This window comes from Zingiber officinale, chromosome 2B, assembly GCF_018446385.1.
Source record: "Zingiber officinale cultivar Zhangliang chromosome 2B, Zo_v1.1, whole genome shotgun sequence".
Taxonomy (NCBI): domain Eukaryota; kingdom Viridiplantae; phylum Streptophyta; class Magnoliopsida; order Zingiberales; family Zingiberaceae; genus Zingiber; species Zingiber officinale.
Window position 1 is genome coordinate 139,643,617 of NC_055989.1, and position 24,006 is coordinate 139,667,622.

At 34.6% G+C, this 24,006-nt stretch overlaps 2 protein-coding genes across 9 annotated transcripts; one reads left to right on the forward strand and one right to left on the reverse strand.

Annotated features, from left to right (window-relative positions):
• Nucleotides 1–774: 774 nt before the first annotated feature.
• LOC122049598 (non-specific lipid transfer protein GPI-anchored 5-like) lies at nucleotides 775–1,620 on the reverse strand. Its single transcript, XM_042610968.1, has 2 exons — nucleotides 1,237–1,620; nucleotides 775–1,175 (listed from the first exon to the last, which is right to left on the reverse strand). Exons 1-2 carry the CDS (start codon nucleotides 1,559–1,561, stop codon nucleotides 952–954), a joined length of 549 nt encoding a protein of 182 aa, XP_042466902.1. The 5' UTR covers nucleotides 1,562–1,620; the 3' UTR covers nucleotides 775–951.
• Nucleotides 1,621–3,562: 1,942 nt separating this feature from the next.
• LOC122047458 (rhomboid-like protein 15) lies at nucleotides 3,563–20,669 on the forward strand. 8 transcript variants are annotated; one of them, XM_042608777.1, is made up of 13 exons: nucleotides 3,565–3,734; nucleotides 5,858–6,023; nucleotides 6,844–7,147; nucleotides 7,314–7,346; nucleotides 7,454–7,545; nucleotides 7,637–7,710; nucleotides 7,934–8,028; nucleotides 8,106–8,175; nucleotides 16,560–16,726; nucleotides 18,419–18,470; nucleotides 18,553–18,609; nucleotides 20,321–20,395; nucleotides 20,472–20,669. In XM_042608777.1, exons 1-13 carry the CDS (start codon nucleotides 3,711–3,713, stop codon nucleotides 20,478–20,480), a joined length of 1,218 nt encoding a protein of 405 aa, XP_042464711.1. In that variant the 5' UTR covers nucleotides 3,565–3,710; the 3' UTR covers nucleotides 20,481–20,669. The 8 variants fall into 8 exon arrangements, 5 of the variants coding, with proteins under 5 accessions (XP_042464713.1, XP_042464711.1, XP_042464715.1 ...); XR_006130541.1 differs by having other exon boundaries at nucleotides 3,566–3,734; nucleotides 18,572–18,609; XR_006130540.1 differs by having other exon boundaries at nucleotides 3,566–3,734; nucleotides 18,572–18,609; nucleotides 20,475–20,669.
• Nucleotides 20,670–24,006: the final 3,337 nt, after the last annotated feature.

Consider the following 24,006-nt stretch of genomic DNA (forward strand, 5'->3'; position numbering starts at 1 on the left):
GGTCATTGTTTTCCAACTTCCCAACTTCAATCTTGCCAATGTTTAAAGTAATGAACCATTTGACAACCAAAGATTTACAATAATCTCTCTTTGCAGTCACTTCTTTGTGATCCAAATCCGAACTCGCCTGCAAATTCTGAGGCTGCTCGGATGTCCAGCGAGAACAAGCGCGAATACAACCGATAAGTTCGGAACATTGTGGAGCAGAGCTGGACAGCCGATTGATCATAGAAATCGGTCCTGTTTAACAAGGAACATGTTTGTATCAGGGAATTGCCTCTCTCCATGTCTTGCAATCTGCACTAATGGTTAATAGTCATCCGTAATTTAATTTCTCCATGTTGACCTAGGGACGAATTGACAGGGGCACTGAGGACAAATGAATCACCTTTTACCACATATTTGTATCAGGAAACTCTTATACCATGACTTGTATCGAATAGTGGCCCATGTATTGATTGATATTCTGAAGCCCTTTGAGATGTTCTTCTATGGATATATAGCTGAACCAGAATTCTCATGCTCTTTTTTTTTTTTTCTAGTTTTTTATTTTTATTTATTTTATTTTCAAGCCTACTGCAAGTACAGCTTGTTATTGTTATATTAACAGAAGCTCAATATTTTCATCACTTATCCAAAAAATAATAGCGAACTGCCTCATCATTCTTTATTAAGCATGTTCATCGGTGGTTCGACGTCTTTGGCTCTTTATTAAGCTTGTTCTTGATTAAGGATGCAAAAGAATCGAGCTGATTCGACACCTTTAAATCACGATACTCTCCCCAAATCCCCAACAAAAGGTCTTATTACTTTGGATAGAAACAAACATGGCACATCAGCTAATGAAACAATCATAACAATTCAATGGACAGCAAATTTTCAAAGAAACAAATTAAACAGATAGGCAACGATCCACAGCTCGATCGTATCAGTCAACTGGCCTCTGCATCATTAGAGTCCGGCAAGGAAGATGAAGATGAAGAAGAAGAAGATCGAAAGAATCAGAGTTGCGGGTGATTTATTAGCGACAGCATCTGAGGCTGTGGCCGGAGTTGCCGGAGTAGCCTTCGACCCGCCCTCTGTTCTCGGAGGTGATATTGTGGATGGGGTCGCCGGAGCGGGATCGGCGGGGGCCTCTGGTGTCGCCGGCGAAGGGGTCGGAGATTTTGCTCCAGCTGCCATAGGCTAGTTAGTACGCAACTCATGCCAGGACAGAAACGGAAAGAGAGCGCTTACCGTTGCACTCGCTCACTGGCGGAGTTTGGACCTTGCAGGCGCCGGGCATCGCCAACGCCCGCGTTTGGTTGACGCTGACGCCGAACGAGGATCCGCCGCCGTTGAGAACCGAGCAGAGGCACGCCGGCTGCGACTGGACGACGGTGGCCAGCTGCGAGCAGCAGGCGGGGGAGGGCGCGGTGGCGTTGCCGGTGATGTAGTTGAGGCAAGGCGCGAGGCCGATGATGGCACTGGTGCAGCCGGCCGAAGACTGCGCGGCCGCAGTCCCTAAGAGCACGGCCACGATGAAGCCGGCGACGGCGACGAGCTCGTGCTTGTGACCCATCTCGCCGGAGTTCAGATTAATTTGTTTGGAGTGAGATTGGAGGATCAGAACGAGTGAATTTAAATAGTGTTCTTGTGGTTGATGTGGGTGACCAACTCTTGTTCCTAATTTGTTTGCTTGCCACTTTGAACAACAATCAGTTTTGAGTTGTTATAGAATTATGCATATATTATTTGTTTCATGATTGAAGTACCTATGTGGGTGGATGGTTAGCTAACTCCAACAACTTGGATTCTCAAATTTTATATATGTGATATAAAATTTGAGAAACCGTTAACGAGGAATCACCCACTGTGATCTTTTTCTCAATCTGAAGTTGTCACGAAGCTAAAAATATTGCGAAATTCAAACAAGCTAAAAAATATGATGCTGAGGAACAAGCCAGCGCAAATATTAGAGGCCGTGTTTCTGTGCGGCATTACATCGAACACCTTGCGGGAGATTGACAAGGCGCCACTTTAGGAGTATGCGTGGAGGATAGAACTGGCAACGATGACGACGACGAGGTAGTTAGGATGTTGACAACGGCAGCGAGGTTGATGGACCCGATGAGTGGGAGCTGGGCAGCAACGAAGGCCGTCGAGGAGAGGCGACGCAGGCAACGGAGGAGAAGAGGGTGGATATTATTTTAATAAAATTTATTATGAAATACAATATTTTTTAAATAAAAAATAAAAAGGACATTCTAAATTATATATATATATATATATAACAATTATTTTTTTAAGTAAAAAAACACCAAGGGAATGTTTGGGAGAGATTTTACCTATTTTAAAAAATAATTTTTATAGAAATTATTTTAAAGTCAGTGAGAAGCTAAAGTATAAAATATTTAGAAATAGAAGTCAAAAATTAATACAAGATAAATTTAGAGTGTTTGATGAATAATTACTTCTTAATTTTTAGTTAAATAATAATAATATTTTTAAACTATATAAATTAATATTTTTTAATTATCTAAATATAATTTTAATACACTATTTATTTATATAATTATTATTATGTTTTAAATATTGTATCAAAACTATTATCTTTTTATAATGAAAAAATATATATAAAATTAATAAAAATAAATGACAAAATTTATATAAATACACACAAATATGTATAAAAAAAATCTAGAAATACAAATTATATAAAAATATAAAATATTATTTAAAAAGTAAATATCGCAAAGTGTGGTGTCAATTATGTAAAATAATAAATTTATTAATATTATAAATATGATGATAATTAATTATGTAAAATGATAAATTTATTAAGGACATAAATGTCAACTTTTAATTTTAACTTTTAAGTAAAAGATATATAGAGTTTGACATTCACAAACACTCAAAAGTATTTTTATGTAATTAGAATCTATAAAACGTTCCTAGAAACTCTACCAAATACTCTCTAATGGGAGTAGTAGTTACAATATTATAATTTATTTCAATATTATTGTAGCTATAGAGATAACGTGTAATATGTAATATAATATTATTTTAGTAGCTACTTAATAACCATTAACATTTATAGGAGTAGCCGTTATAGCTATATGAGAGTGGTTTTCCTTTAAAATATTTTAATAAAATTTAAATGATTTTTACTAAGTTAATAAAAAGTATTTTAATAAAATAATATTTGATATTTAAATTTTAAAGTTCAATATTTAAAATTTAATGTTTAGCTTAGCAGATAATATTTATTTTTAAAGAGATTTTGATTAACTTAAAATGATTTTAATAAAATTTAAATAGTTTTAATTAAGTTAACAAAAAGTATTTTAATATAAAATATTTTATGTATAATAATCTTATTTAAAATGGAATAGTTGATTTTTTATGTTGAAATAAAGAGTATTTTTGAAATAAAATAGATTTTTTTTAAAAAAATAATCATTTACATAATGTTTTTAAAAAAATTTTTTTTTTGTGTTTTTTTGTCAAAATATATAGGAAATGATATAATAGATATTTTTAGTAAATGGCGTATATTTGTTTCACTTTGAACCATCAGCTTAGATCAGTGAAGTAAACGCGTCTTCGCCGGATCCGACCCGATACGTCTGCGAACCGGTCGACGACTCCAAGGCGGTAAAAAGGCGTGAGGGGGGAGAAGTCGAGCTGCAGCCTGCAGCAAGAGGGGGAAAATTGCAGCGGGATAGGAGATGCGGCCGAACATCGTTGCTGAGGTACCAGATCTTCCTCTTCTTCCCCTTGTTTGGTCAATTGCTCACCTCATTTCCGACGGGTTAGTGTTAATTTTATTAGGTAGCTTTCCCTTGACGATGTGAGGAGCTTTGATCTGATTTTCCTGCCCATTTGGATTCCTCAGGGCTAGTTCTATTAGAATTTGAGTTGTCTGCTGATGAATCGTGGCGTTGTTACTTGATCTCTTTAATTTTCATTTGAAGACGGGAAATTGAGTAGATATGAGTGTCTGGATTATTAGGGTTTTTCTTGAGCCGATACTAATATAATGTAGGATTTTTAGTGATATTTCGTAAAATGCGACGTCTTGGTGTAGATTCTTCCAGGAGCAAAGAACTTGGGAATAGGTTGCCTTGAACTGAACTGAAGGTTGCGGGGTTTCCACAAATTTATGATGTTTAAGTAGCCAACTTCTGATATTTGTGATGGACGTAAATTCCTAGCTTTATTTGCATTTGTATAATCTTGCTGCTAGAGAAATTTCGAGTCCCTCAAATTTATTTTTCTTTATGAGACTGATATTTATGATGCCTAGTAAAAGGTTTGTGCTTGCCAACACAATGGTTGCTATGCTGTTCTCAGTATGCTGTTAACTGTAAATTATGCTATTTTGAAGACTTGTGGCTTGTCCATATTTTGGGGGTTGGGTGGTGTGGGGGGTGGGTGGGGCTTTGAGTGTAGGCTTACCTTCAAAATCATATAGTTTGTTATGATTTTGCTATCCTACTATATTGGCACAAACAAAATATTATAGCAAAATAAAGGAAACCCCCCTAAGGAGTTTCAATTGCAAGAAATGTATGTTTTAATGCTTTCAAAACCGTTAGTTGCTGCAATAGGCCAAGCTACACGAGATGCTAGGTGGTTGCATGACTAAAGGAAAAGATTTTTAACTTATAGAAATTTCTAAGGAGAAATGTGAGAGTAAATATAATAATCGGACAATAGCTTTAAGAAAAATCAATTCTATGTCAATTTTTAATCAAAACTATCTATCGTTTCATATGAAAAAAATCATTACCATGAAATTCTTGATAAAGCAAAAAATTGCACTTAAGTGTTTAACTTTGTGTTTGTTTTTAAGCCAATTTTATTTGAAATATGCAAGGCATGCAATGACTGAATTTGCATTGTTCAAGGCAAAAACCATTTAGGTCTGTATGTTAATTGTCAGAATTCATGTGATCCGAGAGGTGATAGCCGTACCTCATAGGAAAGATATGCATAACCCATATCGGGTGGTACCCTCTCAAATTTTGGATTGTGGCTGAGACAGTCCAGGATTGCCTCTGGCTGCTACACTGGTTCCATGTGTTAAGACACCTAGGCAAGTGCATCAAGTTAATCAAGACAGAATAACTAAATTCATATGAAATATCATTTCCTTGAATCCTTGTATGTACATTGCAAGAAAATTCTTTTATAAATTCACAATTAAGGTTGTGAAAGTGAAGTTGGTTCTCTAATGATGTGATCGTTTTCATCTCTGTTTAATGATTGCCCTTGAACTTGATAAAGCCTGTCCATCTGTTCACCTTATCCTTCCTTATCTTTGATTCTATGGATCCATATTTGATAGTCATCCATACTATAATGTGGTAAATAAAGAATTGCAGAAATTCATTGAAGACCCTCGTCTTTTCAGAACGAGCTTATTGAAAACAAAGAAAATCATTTTTGGTAAAACAATGATAGTATCTGAAAGATTACAGAGATTGTTCAACATTCTTAGCTGGCTGAAACAAATGATGCTCTGCACTTTTCTTTTCTCAAAGTGAAAGATATTCACACAAAACCAAGCTTTTTGACATTTTATGTATTTGGCTTGTTATGGAATTTTCCTGCTTAAAAATTAGCATCACTTGTTATTGCCTATTTGATACTTGATAATACCAGTTACCTAGCACCACATATTGCTTCATTTAACATCAAATCAAATAACATCATTGCTCATCTTGCCCCATTAGTTTCTTTTTGTTTTGGGTATCAGTGGGTTCAAACATGCTGTGCAAATATTATTACATCCTCTATTTGGTCATTGTGTTAATTTAATCATACTACTAGTGGGTTCCATCTGACTCCTAATTGTCTTGATGGCTTGTAGGCAGGGTTGCCGACCAGGCTGCATCAATGGTGGGCCAGTGTTCCGTTTATTACTTCTGGCATCATCTTCACTTGTGGCATCATTTATCTGGTCTGCTTGTTGGTTGGTTATGACTCCTTTAGTCAGATATGCTTCTCACCTTTTGAAATCATTTCACATTTTCAAGGTGCATATACTCTTCCTTATGTAATTAAGTAATGTGTGGTTGTTCCAAGTTTTAAAATTTTTGTTTTTATGTATTATATATGAACACAAGATATGGGTTGGTATACACTAGCACCAAATGAATTAGATGTGGGAAAATCTCTTCACTTCAAAATAAGGACGTTCTTACTGCAAATCATTGTAATTTATTTGAAAAAATGATATAACAGTTGTTACGCCCTCTTGCGGTTGATCTACCAAACAGCAGGCTTCCCTCTGTCAATGTGATCATAGTAAACAAAGCAAGAAAGATGCCTTGTCGAGAAACAATAACCACCCCCAAGAATCTAGCACACCAACTCAATAGCCAACTTAAAATTAGAGTCACTATAAGCATAGTGAGCACAAAAGTGCATAAAGTGGTAGCATGAGTATGGATAAAATAAGGCCACAGCAACCAAAGTTCAATAATAATGCATCATAAACATCAATGTAAGTGATGAAAATAAAATAGGTGGAACTGCAATGATCGTATATCATTATGATAATGTATCATGAATTTCATATGTCAACTGCTACTTAATTAGCTACAGAAATACACCGCATAAAAGATAATATAATGACGTACTCTCAGATTCTTACATCTGCTAAAGATACGCTGCTATAACATAATGTTTGCTAACATCTAAACACTAAGAATATGTCACTGATACTTTGTAATATGGTATTTTTGTTCCAACTTTATCAGTGACCTGTCATCTTACCAGTTAATTTGTTTTCATAAAACATAAATTTCATTTTAGCTCTTAAATCGCTAACATTTTTGCTTATATATCTTGCAGTTTACAGGATGTATACATCTGTTCTTTTTCACGGATCTTTACTTCATGTTCTATTCAATATGTTAGCTTTGGTACCCTTGGGCACTGAATTGGAAAGAATAATGGGCTCTGTTCGACTTCTATATTTGATGCTCCTGCTTGCAACTATCAATTCTATATTTCATCTAATAATTGCCTTACTGGTGGCGAACAATCCCTTACATCCTTTTCCATTCCTAGAGACTGAATGTGCCATTGGTTTCTCTGGGATCTTATTTGCAATGATTGTCATAGAAACAAGTTTGAGTGGCGTTCAATCTAGAAGGTTAGCAGAACTTTATTGCATGTGTATCTGGTTCACTGATAAACTGAATATGCTTATTTTGCTTCTATCAGTTTCTTTGAGGGCAGTTAAACTCCTAAATAACCTGATGATTCATGCTGCTAATGATGATTTTTTTTAAAGTTGACTTACATTGTCCTTTTTGCAGTGTTTTTGGACTCTTCAATGTGCCTGCTAAATGGTATATGCCTTTCTTGTCATATTAGTTCTTTTACTTATTTTCAGCTACATATCTATTAGAAACAAAATTTGATATGGACCCTTCACTGTGGGAGTTGTTTATTTCAGGTATGCATGGATCTTGTTGATACTCTTCCAATTTCTAGCCTCTAATGTTTCATTTCTTGGACACTTGTGTGGCATTCTCTCTGGGTTTGCATGTTAGTTTTACTTCTTTTTTCATCCATTTTACATTTGTTCTTTATGATATACATTGTTAGTAACTGTAAGTTCATTTGTTACCTCATCCAGACACGAGTGGTCTGTTAAATTACTTGCTTCCTGGGCCATCTTTTTACTCTTCCATCGAGAGCTCCTCTATACTGGCAAGTTTTCTGAACTGAAGTTAGTTGGCCATCTCTTGCAAACTATTGTGAAGATTGTCATGCAAGAATTTTATGCTTGAGGATATTGTAAAGACAACTGCATCTTAAATTCATATCTATCTACCAGTATGATGATTTGACAAGCAAGCTATTAACTAATGTGAACTGTGCATCTAGGTTGAAAAAAATCCTTCTCATTGACATATTGTTTTGGTATTTGTAGTCATTTTGTGTAAGACGCCCTAGATTTATATTGTGCACTGGAGGGACCACATATGGCCAGATTCCAACATACACTAGCACAACAGCTATACCTGAGTATGTAATGTGCTGCAAGTTTTGTAGATTGTCTGGTGTTTCTGGAGTTCTTGATTTCTTCTGTTTTCCTTGTATAGTGGTTTGAGGTCAGGTCTATGGAGGAATATCTCTTCATGGATGCCACAAAGGGGAGCATCACCTGCTCAGGTAACAGTTCATGTCCTCCATATGTAGTTATCTAACTGGGTCCCCTTTGGTGCCCCTTTGTACATGATGAATGTTACAATGTTAAGTCTGTTGCTGCAGTTTACTCTAAGCTTGGAGCTACCCCTAGTTGAATAATGATTTTTTTTTCCTTTTAAGGGAGGAAAGAAAATGCCTCATCTTCTGAGCATTTTTTTCTTAGTGTCAATAGTTTCAGTTGGTGCGGAGTTTTATGATTCAGAATTAACGGCCATATTTATTTTTTTATTGCATTTTGCATAACCTTTGATGGCTGTAGTTATTATTGGGTGATGCCTAAGTATAGTCTTAATCAAAACCTTTATCGCAAATGTAAATATTTTCATTTTGCATTAATTATATTGACAAACTGTCATATAGTCCTTTCAATAGTGGTTTACCACCCTTGAGTTAACCACTTGTTAAAATTGTTGATGTGAAACATGATAACATGTCATCAAAATTGATATCAATTGATATACAAATATAGTAGTGACATTATGCTAGCTGTATTATATGTAGGGCATACTAGTGATGTTACTTCCATATTGATTAATTGCTTATAATTAGAAAAATCAAATATGCTTCATGTCCATTCGATTGTTTACATTAATTTGAAAATGTTTTTGGCCGTATTTGACATAAGTTGGAGGTTTTTGTAGAAAATTGACATAAATTGTAAGGTGGTCTTTGTAACTGATCCAAGAGCTGAGGGTATATTCAAATGTTTATCATATACTATACTATGCTCTTGCTTCCATATAAAGAATTCACTTGATGGGGATATAGGCAGCTTGATCAAAATTCCATGTTTATGATTATCTTTGCCAACATTATGCCATTATGATGTCTACATGATGAAAGATTTGTAGGATCAAATGACTAGCTCGGGTGGTTGAATAGATGACTAACCTTTTTCTAATTCCTCGTAAAGCGCAAAACTCAAATATAATTGTTAAATGATTGGTTGAATGTGTGATCAAGTTGAATATTAATAAATACAACAAAAATACAATACAATAAAAATAAAATGGAAATAAACACATGCTAATAAGAGAGTATAAGAGATTTCGATCCTACTATAGGTTTATTCCGCTTTTAGTGCATCACTCCTAAATTCCACTAAATTTTTTCGTTTGAACAAGATAATAACATAAGCCTCTGCAAATTGAGGATAAAATCTCACAAGCTAGAGTGCTTGACATAAACCAATATGATTTCCATTCATGGATGAAATCTCACAAGATAGAGACCTTAAGGCTCCGTTTGGTTTGTGGGATAGGATTAATGGTGTTAGGGATTATTGGTGTGATAGAGAGTGTTTGGTAGGTGGGATATGATTAAATAGTATAGGGATTAATGGTGTGATAAATAATCATTGGTTCTTCCAATGGATTATTTATCACACCATTAATCCCTATCCCATTTACACCATTAATCCTATCCCACAAACCAAACGCAGCCTAAGAGTTAAAGAGCTCTTTTACAATGCAAGAAATACCAATGAAATAATATATACTATGCTCTATTGTTTATTTACACAAGGCTAAAAATAACAACTCTTGTCCATTGAACCTTTTAAAAATCAAGCATTGGAACCAACAATACTATGATTTTAGTTGATTAACCAAGTCATTCATTTAACTAATGCTGAAACAAAAACCTTATGTTTTGTAAAACCTTGATGTGGGTTGAATATACACCATTTCAATGGGCATACCACCTTCACTTGAATGGACTAGCATTCTAGTTGATTGGCTAGTTGATGTTGTGAATTGCAAGTGCATGATTTGTCATCAAGTAATAAAAATATCGAACTGTTGATTCACTAGTTGAGATCGCAAAGCTAGTTATCTAGAAGATCAGAGTTGTGTGTGGTCACGAGAACAAGAGATTGGGAGAGAAAAAGTTGAGAGAGCAAGAGGAGTAGGTTTGAGAGAAGGCTTAGAGAGATCAAAGGAAAGTAAGTGGTCGAAGGGAGAAGTTGGAATGGGGGAACGATTCTAGGACTTCGGTTTTATTACGATGCTAGTTGATGCTCTAAGTATTGTTCACCTCCTCATCTCTATGTTTACTTTCTGGTAGGGTTTCTAACCAAATAACCGATACGAACCTATGAGGATTATACCGGAGTGCCTACCACAAATTCAACGCTATTAAGCAAAGTGATAACACTAGAAAGTCCGCTTAAAGGGTTACCCCTATCACATGAGGCCCCACGGTATACAATCTAGATTACTCACTCTACTTCCTAACATCAAATTGGTGCAAACCCATTAACCTCTAGTTAGTTAATCCCTTGATGACTCTAGAAAGTCCTCTTAAATGGTTACCCCTTATCACATGAGGTCCCACAGTCATAGAATCTAAAGCATCTCCCCTACATGGTGACTAGTCCTGCACATCCTATTTCGTTCAACACACACATACAATCGAGTATGAACAAGAAGTAAACATATCATAGAATAGGGAAAGGAACAAATACTTAGTTTACCCATCAACAATCACATCATAACTACTCCCTACTCTTAGAATTTGGAGATCTATTCCATAGTGAGAGAAATACAACCAAGAGACATTAAATGAGGCAATCTACAACTCAAAGCTAGAATTGAGAAGAGAAGAATGCTTATCAATGCGATGTTAGACTTTTCGGATGAATTCCTCACTTAGATGGTGGACGGATCGTCGAAACGGCTATGGAAGTTAATGCCCTAGGTTCCTTGGAAAGCGAAGAACCCTCCTTCTCCAGTTAGGGGACTTCTTGGGCTTTTTGTAGCCCTCCCAAGCCAAGGCATGGCCAGATCGTATTGATTGTGGCTAGTTTTCTGGGAAGAGGCAAAAGGTATGGTCGACTTGTGTTGGCTTCTATTGGAGGCGAGCTTTTGTAGATGAGGCACGACCGTGTCTGGAAGGCACGGTCAACCCATGTTGGATGCTAGAATCTTCGTTTCTCCTCCGTTCTTCGGTCAAATTCGCCCGGAGGAACTCATCCGTGTCATGGGACACGACCAGCGCATGTTCCTTGCTCCCACTTCTCGTTCCAATGCCAAACAATGCTCATGAAATGCAAGAAAATTTATACCAAGCAATGCTTAAAAACATGCATAATTTACCCACATCACTAGTCTAGGTAACTCCCCTTAAAAACTTATGAACCTTTAAGATACCCTAAGGTCTAGGATGTGAGTTATTGATAAAAACATCACTTGGTAACACCCTAAGTCAAACTTACACATAATTATTCTATTGATGGAGTCTCAAAAATCAATCTTAGACTCTTTATCAAAGAAATCTTGGATGGTGGATGATACTTCAAAGAAAGGGACTTGATTCAATGACATTGTTAAGTAACAAAACTTTGAAAAATAAATAAGCTCTAGGTAAGTCTAATCTCTACGTATAATATCATAAACCAATACACATTTACCCAAATTACATTACTATCTAACACAAGGATCATATGATCTTCGTGTTGATGACAAGCCTTCACATTCTATATACTCGTAATTTGTTCAATAACTCCAAATAATTTCACTCATATTCGAGCCTATACTAAGTCGTATTATGTCCTCCTCACAAGTATGATAAAGGATAATACGGTACACGAAACTCCTGTTAGTGCGGCTTCTGGGAAAGGGTCAGATCAACTTCCTTGTACACTTAGTGCAAATTTGTAAAATTATAGTTGCTACTTAAATGCACTGATCAAGCATCAAAAACACTGGGAGGAGACAACAATTATCATGATTTGATATTTGACAATCATTTTAAGTTAGATATAAATGAGCACAAATCTATGTTCATTCAAGAGGCTGAAATTCTCCCTTTATATAATATCTTTCCTTTAATTTGGGTTATCAACCTTCAAGTCCACTCAAATCGGGCTCTTTGCTTTTGAGTCTTCTCGATTTAGTCAACCTATGAAAGAAATCGTGCTTTCGAGTTGAACTATTTATGGGGATGGAACTCTCCTTTTCTATCAAAAAATTAATAGTCTCCCCTGTGTAGTCTCCCGTATATACATTACGTATTAATGGAGCTACAAATATAAATGTAGCTACTCGCTCTTCAACCAGATATAAAAGTATAAAAAACACATCAATAATAAGAAGTACCATATATAACATGGTATAAACATATCAAGTGTTAACTATAAGCATATCAACATTCAAACTAAGTGTCAACATGATACACCATAAGAAGGATATAACTTAAGCAAAGAGGAGAGTAACTTAAGCCATATCATTTCTCTTCCTTTGACAAACATCAAACAATTAAATATCAACTGATATAATGACAACACCATAATGAAAATAACTATGTGCCTATATTATCAATATGTATTAAAAACCACAATTATTAAAAATAAGAGACTAGGATGACAATAAGAACACAATGATCTATAGACACTCTTAATATTAAAATATGTGATAATTAAGTATCTAAAACAATAACACATGTGATCAGTAATGGCAATTAAGTTTCAAAAACAAGCATTATAAGGATTTAAAGCAAGCTAGTGCAATATGATCACCAAATAGTCCAAACATAATCAAAATATGGCAAAATGTGAGACATACACATGTATTAACAAATATCAGCAGTACATACAACCAAACAGAGTTAAAAGAAAGACTGAGGCATCACTATCCTATAGACACCTAGACACCCTTAAAACATATACTACTAGTGGCTGGGGAGATGTATGTCTAGGTTCCAATTCTGGAGAATAGCTATCAAACACCAGTGGTATTGCTCCTCTTGCTCATATTATTGTCAAATCTGCTCCTGTAAGGTTGTGAAATTTGCATCTATGTGCTAGCGAATGTAGAGAACTGATGATGTGCAGTAAAATGCACCTCCAATTGTTCAAGTCAATCTTGACTTTCCCATTGAGGTGGTTGTGGAGCTACCACGATCTCCTATGGATGCACTCCCTTGGGTCGCACTAGAGGTATATTCTCTTTTTGATCATTTGAATCATCCACTTATGGTGCCCCTCTTGGCCTCTTTATCAAATAACTCAGATAATGTGTCATCTCATCTCATCTCATGTAGCCCTTAAGATTTTCATCTTCTTTTTAACTTGGCACAATTGCTTTGATTCTGACTCTTTATTGCAATTAAATCATGTGTATTTTTTCATTTTCCTTTGCACTTCTTTCCTTACTCTTGATCATCTTTTTGATATCACTAGTACTTGTTTTTACATATTTTCAATATTCTCTTCACCATGTGTGCTATCAGCTATGTGAGAATCGGCATTGTTTCTGTATGGTGATGATGACGAGGACAATGACAATGAGTCATCCTTAATAATTTCTTTTTTGAGTCTTTTGATACTGTTTTTCCTTTGCTATTTTTTGTCCATAAATACTATAGCTTTCTTGATCTCCTTTGAATTTTGATCTAATTCTTCATGGAGCTTCGTGGTGCAAAAGAACTCATAATCCTTTGATACTTTGCATGTGTCCACAATAGAGCGCCAAAATGTTGTTCGGGGAATACCTTCAATGCATATCAGATCAAGTCATGATTCTTAATCTTTTCTTCGATTACAAATAACCCATTATAAATTTTCATAAATCTTCCATGTATTTGACTTATGGACTCTCTATCCTGCATCTTAAAACTTTGCAATTGGTTTATTAAAAGATCTCTTTAAGCTATCTTTGAGTAGAAGGTACTTTTGTGCAATTCAATAAGCTTTTCTATAATTCTTTGACATTTTGATATTGACCTACTTTAGTCAACTCCTCCATCACTAGCCAATAATGAAGAGTGATGAATGCATTTGCATTGGCTTGAGACTTCTTTTGCTCTCCATTTTGTTTTATTTTTGGGATAAATAACTTCCGTTTATATCAATTGGAGCTTCAAACCATTATCTAATAGCTATCCATACGTCATATTCCAACTTCAAGTATGTCTCCATTCTATTCTTCTGATAGCAAAAATTTTCTCTATAAAGGTTGTTAGAAGTTAATTGGCCCTCTTAATGTAACTTCCCCTCTAATGCTAGTTCTAATGTTGGAGCCTTGTTGTTCTGATATCAATTGTGGAATTAAATGAGTGACTAGAGGCAGAGATGAATAGACAACTAGTTTTCTTGCATTTTCTTGTTAAGGCATAAAATTCACATCCAGTTGTTAAATACAATTATGCGTGTGTGTGATCAAGTAGATTGTTAATAGATGCAATGGAAAGAAAATGAAAATAAGCACACGCTAACAATAGTATAACTTGGTTTGGAGACCCACTTCAGGCATATGATGCATCTGGTACGCCACCTCCAAATTCTATTAAATCGCAATAATAAAGTCAATGAGGTATGTCTTTACAAACCAAGGATAGAATTTTAGGAGCTAGAGAGCTCCACCTAAACCAATCAGATTTTTGCTTGAGGATGAAGCCTCATGAGGTACAAACCTCAAGAGCTATTTAAAATGCAAGAAATATCAATGGAATAGTTCCTACAACACTTGGAACAAATCCTCTCAACAAGAATCGAAAGATGAACATGAGACTTTAAGCAACTCATGATCTTTCCCTAAAAAAATATGAACATGAAACTTTAAAACATCACATGAGGCCCCGCACAAGGCCCTGCGGTTGTGTGCGACCTCAGTGGTTGCGAAGAGGCCTTGTGCAAGACCCCGTGGCTGCGGGAGGCCGTGGCCGCCAATAGTTATTTTTTTATTTTTTATTTTTTTTTTCAATTTTGATTAACTGTTAATTTTTTAATGGTTAATTCTTTTCTCTCTTAATTCTTTCTCCTTTCTCTCTGTATTTTGATTTCTTTTTTTATTCCTTTTCTCTTTAAACACATGGGATTTTTTTTTTTTCCTTTTCTTCCCGTATTAATTTTTTATCCCTTTCCTTCTTAAATATATGAGAAATTATTTTTCTCCTTAATCTGATTAAAATAAATTTAATTTAAATCTATTATCTCCTAATTTTTTAAATTAATTTTTACTCAATCCTAATTTTTAAAATATTAGTTTAATATAATAGTAACCATTTATAGTAATAAAATATTATAATAATTTTTTAATATATTTAATATTTAAAGCCGACCCCATCTAGTGGGATAAAGCTTGGTTGTTGTTGTATATTTTATATTTAAAAAAGTATCGAAACCGTATTGGCACGACACAATATGATACTGAAACCGTATAATTTCGGTCATAAATTGAAATCCAGCACAATTCAAAAATTGAATGTTGGATCCAATGATAGTATTCATAGGCTACTTAAAAGTGTTCCCAATTGACTAGGCATGTTTTAGTCGACTGAGCAAGTCATTCACTGATGGTGAAATAAAAATCTTCTATCCCTTAGAATCTAGATACCGATCAACTGAACATCATTCCAATTGACTTAACATCGCTCCAGTCGATTAGACTAACATTCCAACTAATTGGACTAACATTCGAATTAATTGACTAATATTCCAATGATTCGTATAACCTGGAATCCCCTTTAGTTAGCTTGCGAGGTTTTTAAGCTATCAATCCTCAAGTCCCTACCAAAGGAACCAGTAGTAGTCGGTTATACTTCATAATGTAGCTCATGAAGGACTCAATTCAATGACGCTAAGTAACAATGATACTGCTAAGTCAAAGGCTTTGAAAAATAAATAAGCTTTAAGTAACTATAATCTCCAAATATACTATTATACATCAATACATTATTTATCCAAATTACAACATCACAGTCTGGTGTAGGTTCACAATGTCTTTGGTTCAATGACAACCCTTCACTCTTGATAATTTCATAACTTGTTCGACAGTTTTGTAAGACTTCTTTCACATTCAAGGCCATGCCAAACTGTAGTACATTCTCATAAGTATGATAGGACCTGAAAATCACAATATTTGCACACTCGTAAATTTGTCAAATCATAAAAATGTGTTGATCTAATATTAAAACATCTTATCAGAAATCAAAAAGGAGAAACCAAAATCTTCAAATTTCTTTAGGCCTTATGACCACTAAGCAGTGCAAATTTTATTGTCTTTGTTATTGATATTTTTCTTTGTACATATTTGTGTCAAACTCAAATTGCCATGGTGTTCCATGTGCTTCATTTCAGTTGAGGTAAGCAGCCAAATATTAGTATTTGTGAGTTGAAATGTACCTTCACATTTGGATGAGGTCCTCATCAGAAAAATGAGCAGTTTAACATTATTATTTTTCCATGATCATAAAAGTATACACAAAATATTATGCCAGATAATACTTCATCTCTTGTAAAGGTTATTTTGGAATTTACACTTACCATTGATTTTGCAATTTTATTTTAGGGGGAACATTTAGATTGTTCTGAAATTCTACTAAATTTATGAGGATGTATGTGTTTGTAGTCATCAGAGGATCCAAGATTTCCTGGAAGGGGACGCACACTTGGTTCAACAAGAAATCAATCAGCTGGCCCTACTGAATCTGACATAAGCTTACAAGCTAGGCTTTTAGATAACTCAACTCGATCCTTGGAGACAATGAATTCAGCAACACAACCAACAGCTGCAAGGTAATGCCACATTGCTTATAGAATTACCTTTTTTTTTGGCTGGAAAATAGTGCTTATAGTCACCGTCTTTTTCCTTTCGCTTTCATGCCTTTTTGACAATTTGATGGAGACTTCCAGGAAAAATAGATTAAGATGTTAATTCAACCTACCAATTGTGAGAAGTCTTAAGAGAGTTTAAATGTGTCCAATCTAACAATTCTGAGATACTTTGAGGGATTTTTAGAAAGCAACATCATCACTTCTTTTCTTGTACAAGAGAAATCATAAGTTTATGGGCATGAAATACTATATTTCAGATTTGTGACTGATTTTCTTGATTTCAATATGAAATATAAAGTATTTCATTGTTGTTGCTTTGTCTAGTACTTATAATTATAATTTATTTATTTTTAATCGTAAACTTGATATATATATATATAATCATTCTTAATATCAATTATTGACTCTCCTGCCTAGACTATCGCCTAGGTGTTAAATAGTAGGGTAACCACCTATCGCCTACTGTCTCGAATTACTTTTTATTACCTTGTGTCTTGTATGTGATCTTTTTTTTGAAAAAAAAAATTAACCCATGTGCTTGCTCTTAATGTTTCTGTTGATTATAATTTTTCTTTCTTGGTTATTCAATTTTCTGCACAGTTCATACAGTTGGTTTTTCTGTTTCCGTTGATTGTTTGTTTTGGTTTGTTTAGCACTTATTTATATCTATTGTATGATAGGATATCGATGGAAAAAGGGAATTAACTATTTGAATAGTTGGCTTTCTTTAGTTCACGTGGATTAGGTAGATTCAAACAGTCAAAACTGTGCTTGGAACTTGGAACTACTCAGATGCATCATGAATGTCCCATCCAAGTGGGCAAATGCCAAATGTTGGTGATATTTGTTGCTCAGTGGAAATGTCTTAATGAATCTAGCATGAACTTTCAATTTTAACAAACCTATGCACGTATTTTTAATATTATAATAAAACTAGTACATTGTCAACTAACATATTAGTATATGATATTGGGAAAAATTATTTTAATTAAATTGCTAAGATATTAATATTTTATAGTTTAAAAATTCTTGTAATAATGATATGGAAAGTCTTAATCTAATAATATGCTAGAATTATTATAAAATTGATAGTGTGTGTATATATTTATAAAATTGAAAGTTCATTAGATTTATTACACAATATCAATCATCTCAATTACATTTATGGATTAGTATGAATAAGAGGCTATTCAACTGGGTTTACTCCTTTTAAAATGATGATCAGGAATATCAATTTGTTGCACAATTGACTGGTACACTTTCAAATTTTCCGTTCTGATGTGTTTGGTTAGTTAGATGGATCTATTTGTGGTTGTGACCTAAGATTTGTTTTGTTCCTAAAGAGATGCTAAGTCAAAGGGAAAGAAAAGAGAAGTAAAAAAAGCTAAGCAGATTATTAGGTATGCTTCCAATATTCGATTAAATTCTAAATCTTTGTATGAAATAAATACTCACCTGATTATTAGATATGCTTCGAAGATTCTATTAAACTCTGGGTATAAATCTCAGTTGTAGTTAATGATATCTAAAGCAGCATATTCATTTTTGTTTCCACTTGTATGGTTACAAAGTTTGGGTGAATACTGGCTAGAGGAGACTTGTATTCTGAGTGGCAGTTTATGAGCTATTTTCATTTATATTGTTTTGATTTAGGCGTTTGTCTCTAGATACTGAAGTGGGTTCTGAACTAGCGGCAAACATTCAGGTTATGTTTCATGATCATACAATTTATTTATTTTTTGTTATCTTCCTTTGGTAGTAGAAACCTATGTTATTAACTTTTGCAGGGTCTTGATAACTTTGAAGAGGAGCTCAAGAAATTAATAGCTATGGGCTTTGAGAAGGTATTTTCCAATTGTGATAATCCTGTAGTCAAAGCCTTCTTAGAAATTTAGTTCTTACCATTGTAGTGTTGCTATTTGTTTGGTTGTAGAAAGTGTGTTACTTCTCAAATTTATGTTGCTGTTGCTACCTCTGTTATTCTTTTATGGACATGGAAACAAACAGTTTGACAGGAATTATATCTATGATTTTGCTCAGATCTAGTAAAAAAATAATGATTGAAATAGGCAATGTTGTGATGGTGGTGTTAGGATCTCAATAGTGGTTTTCTTGTAGTTAAATGGTACTTGAAAAATTTTATCCTCGTAAGAACTGTAATTTTACTGTAGTAACATCTATATAATAATCCTTAGGAAATTAAAAAGTTATTGATTACATTTGCAATTATGATTTTCTATCCTGGATAAATTTTTCTTCCATTAAGCTAGGACTTGAATCTGATATTAAGGCTTCGTTTGCTTGTTCAAGAATATTCTTTTGGTTCATGTTTTTTTTTCTTGTAGTTAAATGGTACTTGAAATATTTTATCCTCATGAGAACTATAATTTCACTGTAGTAGCATCTAGATAGTTAACCTTAGGAAATTAAACAGTGATTGGTTACATTTGCAATTATGATTTTTTATCCTGGATAAATTTTTATTCTGTTAAGCTAAGACTTGAATTTTATACTAAGGCTTTTGGAACATGTTTTCTTGATTTTCTAGTATTCGATTCAATATAAAATAAGTCAATGAATGTACGAATATTTTATGAGGAAAATTACTTTCTTTTAAAAAGAGCGGAAGTTATTTTTCTCCCAACGCATTTGCAATTCCTTTGCTAAGTCAATAAACCTCTCTTAACCCTCCACTGTTAGCTCTCCACTGCTAGCCCTTTGCTCTTATCGTCGAGTATTTCAACATCATTTGTGAGCTTTCTAGGATTGTGTGGATTGATTGGACTGCCTGACCCACCTCGTTCGTTTGCCTGCACTAATCAGTTAGGAAAACTCTGTGCCTTGAGATAAATTGGTCCAAGTGGGAAGTTGGACAGGCCGACCAAGGTAATCAATCTGGGAGGGGTCAATTGGTATAATCGAGTTGGTTAGTCGGGTTGGTTTGAACAGGTCAAACAAGTAGTTGGTCTAATCGGGCTATTTAGGTTGATTGAGCAAGTTGATCAGATTGACCGGTTGAGCCAATTAGGCTGGTTGATGTGGTCAGCTTGATCAATCCTGTCAGTCTAGTTAGTCTAGTTGGATTAGACAGTTGGGCTGGTTTGGTCATCCGATTGGGGGCAAACTAGTCAAGCAAGTCAGGTTGGTCAATTTTGGCAAGTCGAGTGGGCCTATCAAGCTGGGCAAGCTAGTGTAACTGGTCAGGCTAATTGGTCTTGACTGGATCAACCATCCTATAGTTGAGAAGGAATTTTTTTTCCTTTTAGAGTGCCAAATACATGAAAATATTTTTCTACATATTTAGTATCACATCAATAATAAAAATTAATTTATTTCCTCTGGAAACATTTCACAATATAATTCACACAAATAAGTTATTTCTCAGTAAACAAATAGAGCCTAAAATGGAATTTTGGTTCCGTTTTCGTATACTCTATTCTAAGTCTCTTAAGTTTACAAGCAAAAAGAGTTCACTTTTGCATATCAACGATTCATAAGCTACCATTATATTATAACTTATGAATTCTAGGCCTAACGTCTCAAATCTTGCTGCAGACTCAAGCTGAAGTTGCCTTAGCCGCTGCTGATGGAGATCCCAATGTCGCGATTGAAATTCTGATGAGCCAGCAGGCATGGCCCATTTCTCTTTTTACAGTTTGGAAATATTTTTTTCCTGCCCCTAAACTATTCATCTCCTTGATGCCAGCAGCAATAGGAATTTCGTGGTCAAGCCAACTTGCTGTAAGCAGTTTACTGAAGGAGACTGGAGTATTCTGTAAGAACATTTTGGAACTTCTTTGATGTTTCTCTTCCCATACAAGAACTTTATTCCTTGTAAAAATTCACTGTCAGCGAATTGAGATCATCTAGAGGTAAACCAAGAAAATCGAAACATTTCATTTGAGTCTGCCCTTTGCACTTTACCATGCTGTGGTAGTCTGCATTCTTTTCTAAAAAGAATTAGGCATTGTGATTGTTGGCAAGGCATGCCACCATCAAGAGAAATGATGCTTGGCGGTTACAATTAGTTTATGCCTCCTCGTATACCATCTGTATGCTGTTGCTGCCTTTTTTTTCCCTCTCGCCTACAGTTTCTGTCGGTAAGAAACTTCTTGTACCATGGCCTCACTGTTTGCAGCTTTTTCTGAATTCCCTATTCATAAGTTGAAAGATCAATGGACTTTTGTCATGTTTGTTGGGATGAAAGGGGATTGAATGAGAATGAATTAATTCCATCCAATTATTTGGATATCGATTTAATGTGAAATGATCATATGACCCTCTCAGTTTCGAAGGACTGAGGAAACTCCATGCCTGTCAGGTGCTCCAGTTTGTAGTCCAGTTTTTTTTTTTTTTTTAAAGGATCTGGAGATTACAGAGTATATGCAAGGGTGCCATCCCTCTATCTAATTATGTTTTGATGAACTAGTTTCTGCACCATTGCTACCATTTCATAGTAACAGAGGTTAACTATGTATCTTCGAGCTCGATCGTGAGGGGACCCGTCATTGTATTCCATTACCTCGTTGGGTCAAGTGTCGTCATTTTGGGTGCGCTTTATATGAAGGGGCTTTTGCCACTCAAGGATCTTTTTCCGCGAGAAACAACACTACTTCTATGGTGATAGTTTATCCCTTTTACTCCCTGGCATAAAAAATTTATAAAAGAAATTTTGCAAGGTTTTTCGCGCTTCCTGTATATGACATTTGTGTGATTTAAGATAACAATCAATTGAATTTTGTTAGGTGGACGAGTGATAGTTCACAGTGAAAAAGACGTAAAATATGGATTGTTTTTTCCGAAAAAGGAAAATAGAAATGGAAGAAAGTAACGGAGACCAAAGAAAAAGTCAATTTGTTGATGTTTGCCCATGTGATTTCATGTTGTTTAACTAAAATATTTATTAATCATTTGAGTATATATTCATATTATGTTAAACACGTTTTTTATAATTTTTTTCAGTAGACGTAATCTTTATTCTCTCTTTAATATTTTGATTTTATTTTATCACTGTACATTCTATATTCATCGTAATATCCCTAATCTCTGACTCATTATGTGTTTATTAGTATGCTCAATCTATGGTCCAATATTTAATTTAATTTCATATATAACATTGGTCTCAACAACGTTAATATTGTGTTTACTTGGAGGCGTGGATTGAGAAAAAAAAATAGAAAGTTATGAAGGAAAAAATCCCTGTGAGAAGGGGTAAAAAACAGAAAGAAAAGGATGGAATAAATCACTTGGAGACGGAAGAGATGGAAGACACAAGGAAGGCCGCCGCCTCATGCTCATTGCGGGCGGTGGGGGCTCCACGAGGCGGCCTTGCAAGGTAGCCCCCTGCTGCTCACGGCAAGCACGAGGCAGCGTTGCATGAGGTCAGATTTCTTAGTTCATATGATTGAAAGATGAATCATATAAAATTACGATCGAATCGGGGTTATAATTTATCCATAATTAATTATGATTTTTTTTTAAGTTCATCGTCTTCTCGAGATTATAATTTAGATCAAGATGGGTGATCGGAGGCCATCCCCTACTCTGTGCCAAGTAGTTTGGTCACTTGTCCACTATCGGCGGCCTCTGGGTTGTCTCCGACCACTCGACTATAATTTAGAGGGGACGATGAACTCATAAAAAAAATCATAATCAATTACAGTCACGTTTCGATCATAATTTCATATGGTTCATTCCTTGATCCATAAAAATATGGATCAGGAGATCCAGACTCACCTTGCATGGCCGTCCGCATGGGGTCGGATTGGATGGGCAGCTGCATGGGGTGTGGTAGGGTAGTCGGTAGTGTAGTGCCCCTACAGTCCACCTTGCACGCATGGTTGAACGCATGGTTGAACGAAGCTACATGACTAGGAAGAAAAGGGCGTTCCATCCAATTTTGTAATTTATATCCGTTATATAATAACTAAATAATACAAAACTCATCCTCTTTGATGAAATAAACGGTAAAAAATTTCCAGCACTAAAAATTTTCTTAATTTTTGAATCCGTTCTCTAAAATAAATAGGACATAAATGAAGCCCTGGTATTCCAGCAATCATTTTATTGTAGGTATGGATATATAGTTAAAAGATAAGGGTCATATCGTTTTCAGCACTCAGCAGTAAGTTTTGCAAGGTTATCCATCCATTGTGTTTGATAGTGATAAAAAAAACAAAAAAAATGAGGATCAGATCTTTTTCAGCAGTAAGTTTTTCAAGCTTATCTATCCATTGTGTATGATAGGGACAAAAAAATTTTAAAAAAATGTGACGTATAATTTCCGTGAAGGAGGAAGTTAGAAGCCACACTTCTGTCAGATGTGCTTGAATTTTATTGAATTTGCCCAGCCCATCCATGGCAGTTTATAACCCACTGTACTGCTCTGGATTTGGACTGTTTCATAAATATAGACCCTTCATCTTGATCTTCTAAGATGAAGATGATTTACAGTTCATAACCGTCAATTATAATTTTATGATTCATAACGGTTGAAGATTTTTTTAGAGATTTTAAAATTGATGCCAAATTGTCATTTTTGCATTTTTTTTTAGTTTCTAAAAGTGTTTGAGGATTTTAAAAATCTCAAATTTATATCAAATGGATGATTCTATACGTCTGAGCAACTGAAATGAACATCTTTACACAAGCTAAGAGATATCAGATTTATATTAAAATGGACAATTCTGGAGGCCTAATATTTATGTCAAATGAGGATATATTTTTAGTAGTTAGAAGTATTTGATAATTCTAAAGGCCTTAAATTTATATCAAATGAACATCTTTGTGCGTACAGTATTATTTTGTGTATGTCGATGTTTATTTTTCTAAAATTTGCGCAATATAAGCCCGTCAATACTTAGAATTAAAAGTGTTTAGGACTTTAGATTTATTCCAAATAAGCATTACTATACTCTTAATATTAAATAAAATAATTATTTAAATTAATTAAAGTTTAATAAGTTAACATATTTGTTTTTCATTAAATTGAAAGAAAAACTTAGTCCTTTGCAAACCAGATCCTCTGACCCAGAATTCTTATGCCGCCATGTCTCCTCGTCGATCGGACGATTATGATATTCTCATGATATGCACTATATTCTTAAAATGTGATTTAATCCATCCGATCGATGATTAAATATGGGGACATAGAAATATAAGAATAGAGGATCTGATCTCAGTACTTTGTACTTTAGTTATTTAAGGTAGAATAAAAATTAAAAACAGTGCTCGTAATTATT

What these genes read in the sequence shown, in the direction of transcription:
- LOC122047458 (XM_042608777.1), top strand. Translation starts at nt 3,711, where the DNA reads ATGCGGCCGAACATCGTTGCTGAG. An exon ending in AGTGGCGTTCAATCTAGAAG is followed by an intron (nt 7,148 to 7,313) that starts GTTAGCAGAACT and finishes TCCTTTTTGCAG; the next exon opens with TGTTTTTGGACTCTTCAATG. An exon ending in GGGGAGCATCACCTGCTCAG is followed by an intron (nt 8,176 to 16,559) that starts GTAACAGTTCAT and finishes ATGTGTTTGTAG; the next exon opens with TCATCAGAGGATCCAAGATT.
- LOC122049598 (XM_042610968.1), bottom strand. Translation starts at nt 1,561, where the DNA reads ATGGGTCACAAGCACGAGCTCGTCGCCGTCGCCGGCTTCATCGTGGCC. An exon ending in GCCAGTGAGCGAGTGCAACG is followed by an intron (nt 1,176 to 1,236) that starts GTAAGCGCTCTC and finishes AGCCTATGGCAG; the next exon opens with CTGGAGCAAAATCTCCGACC.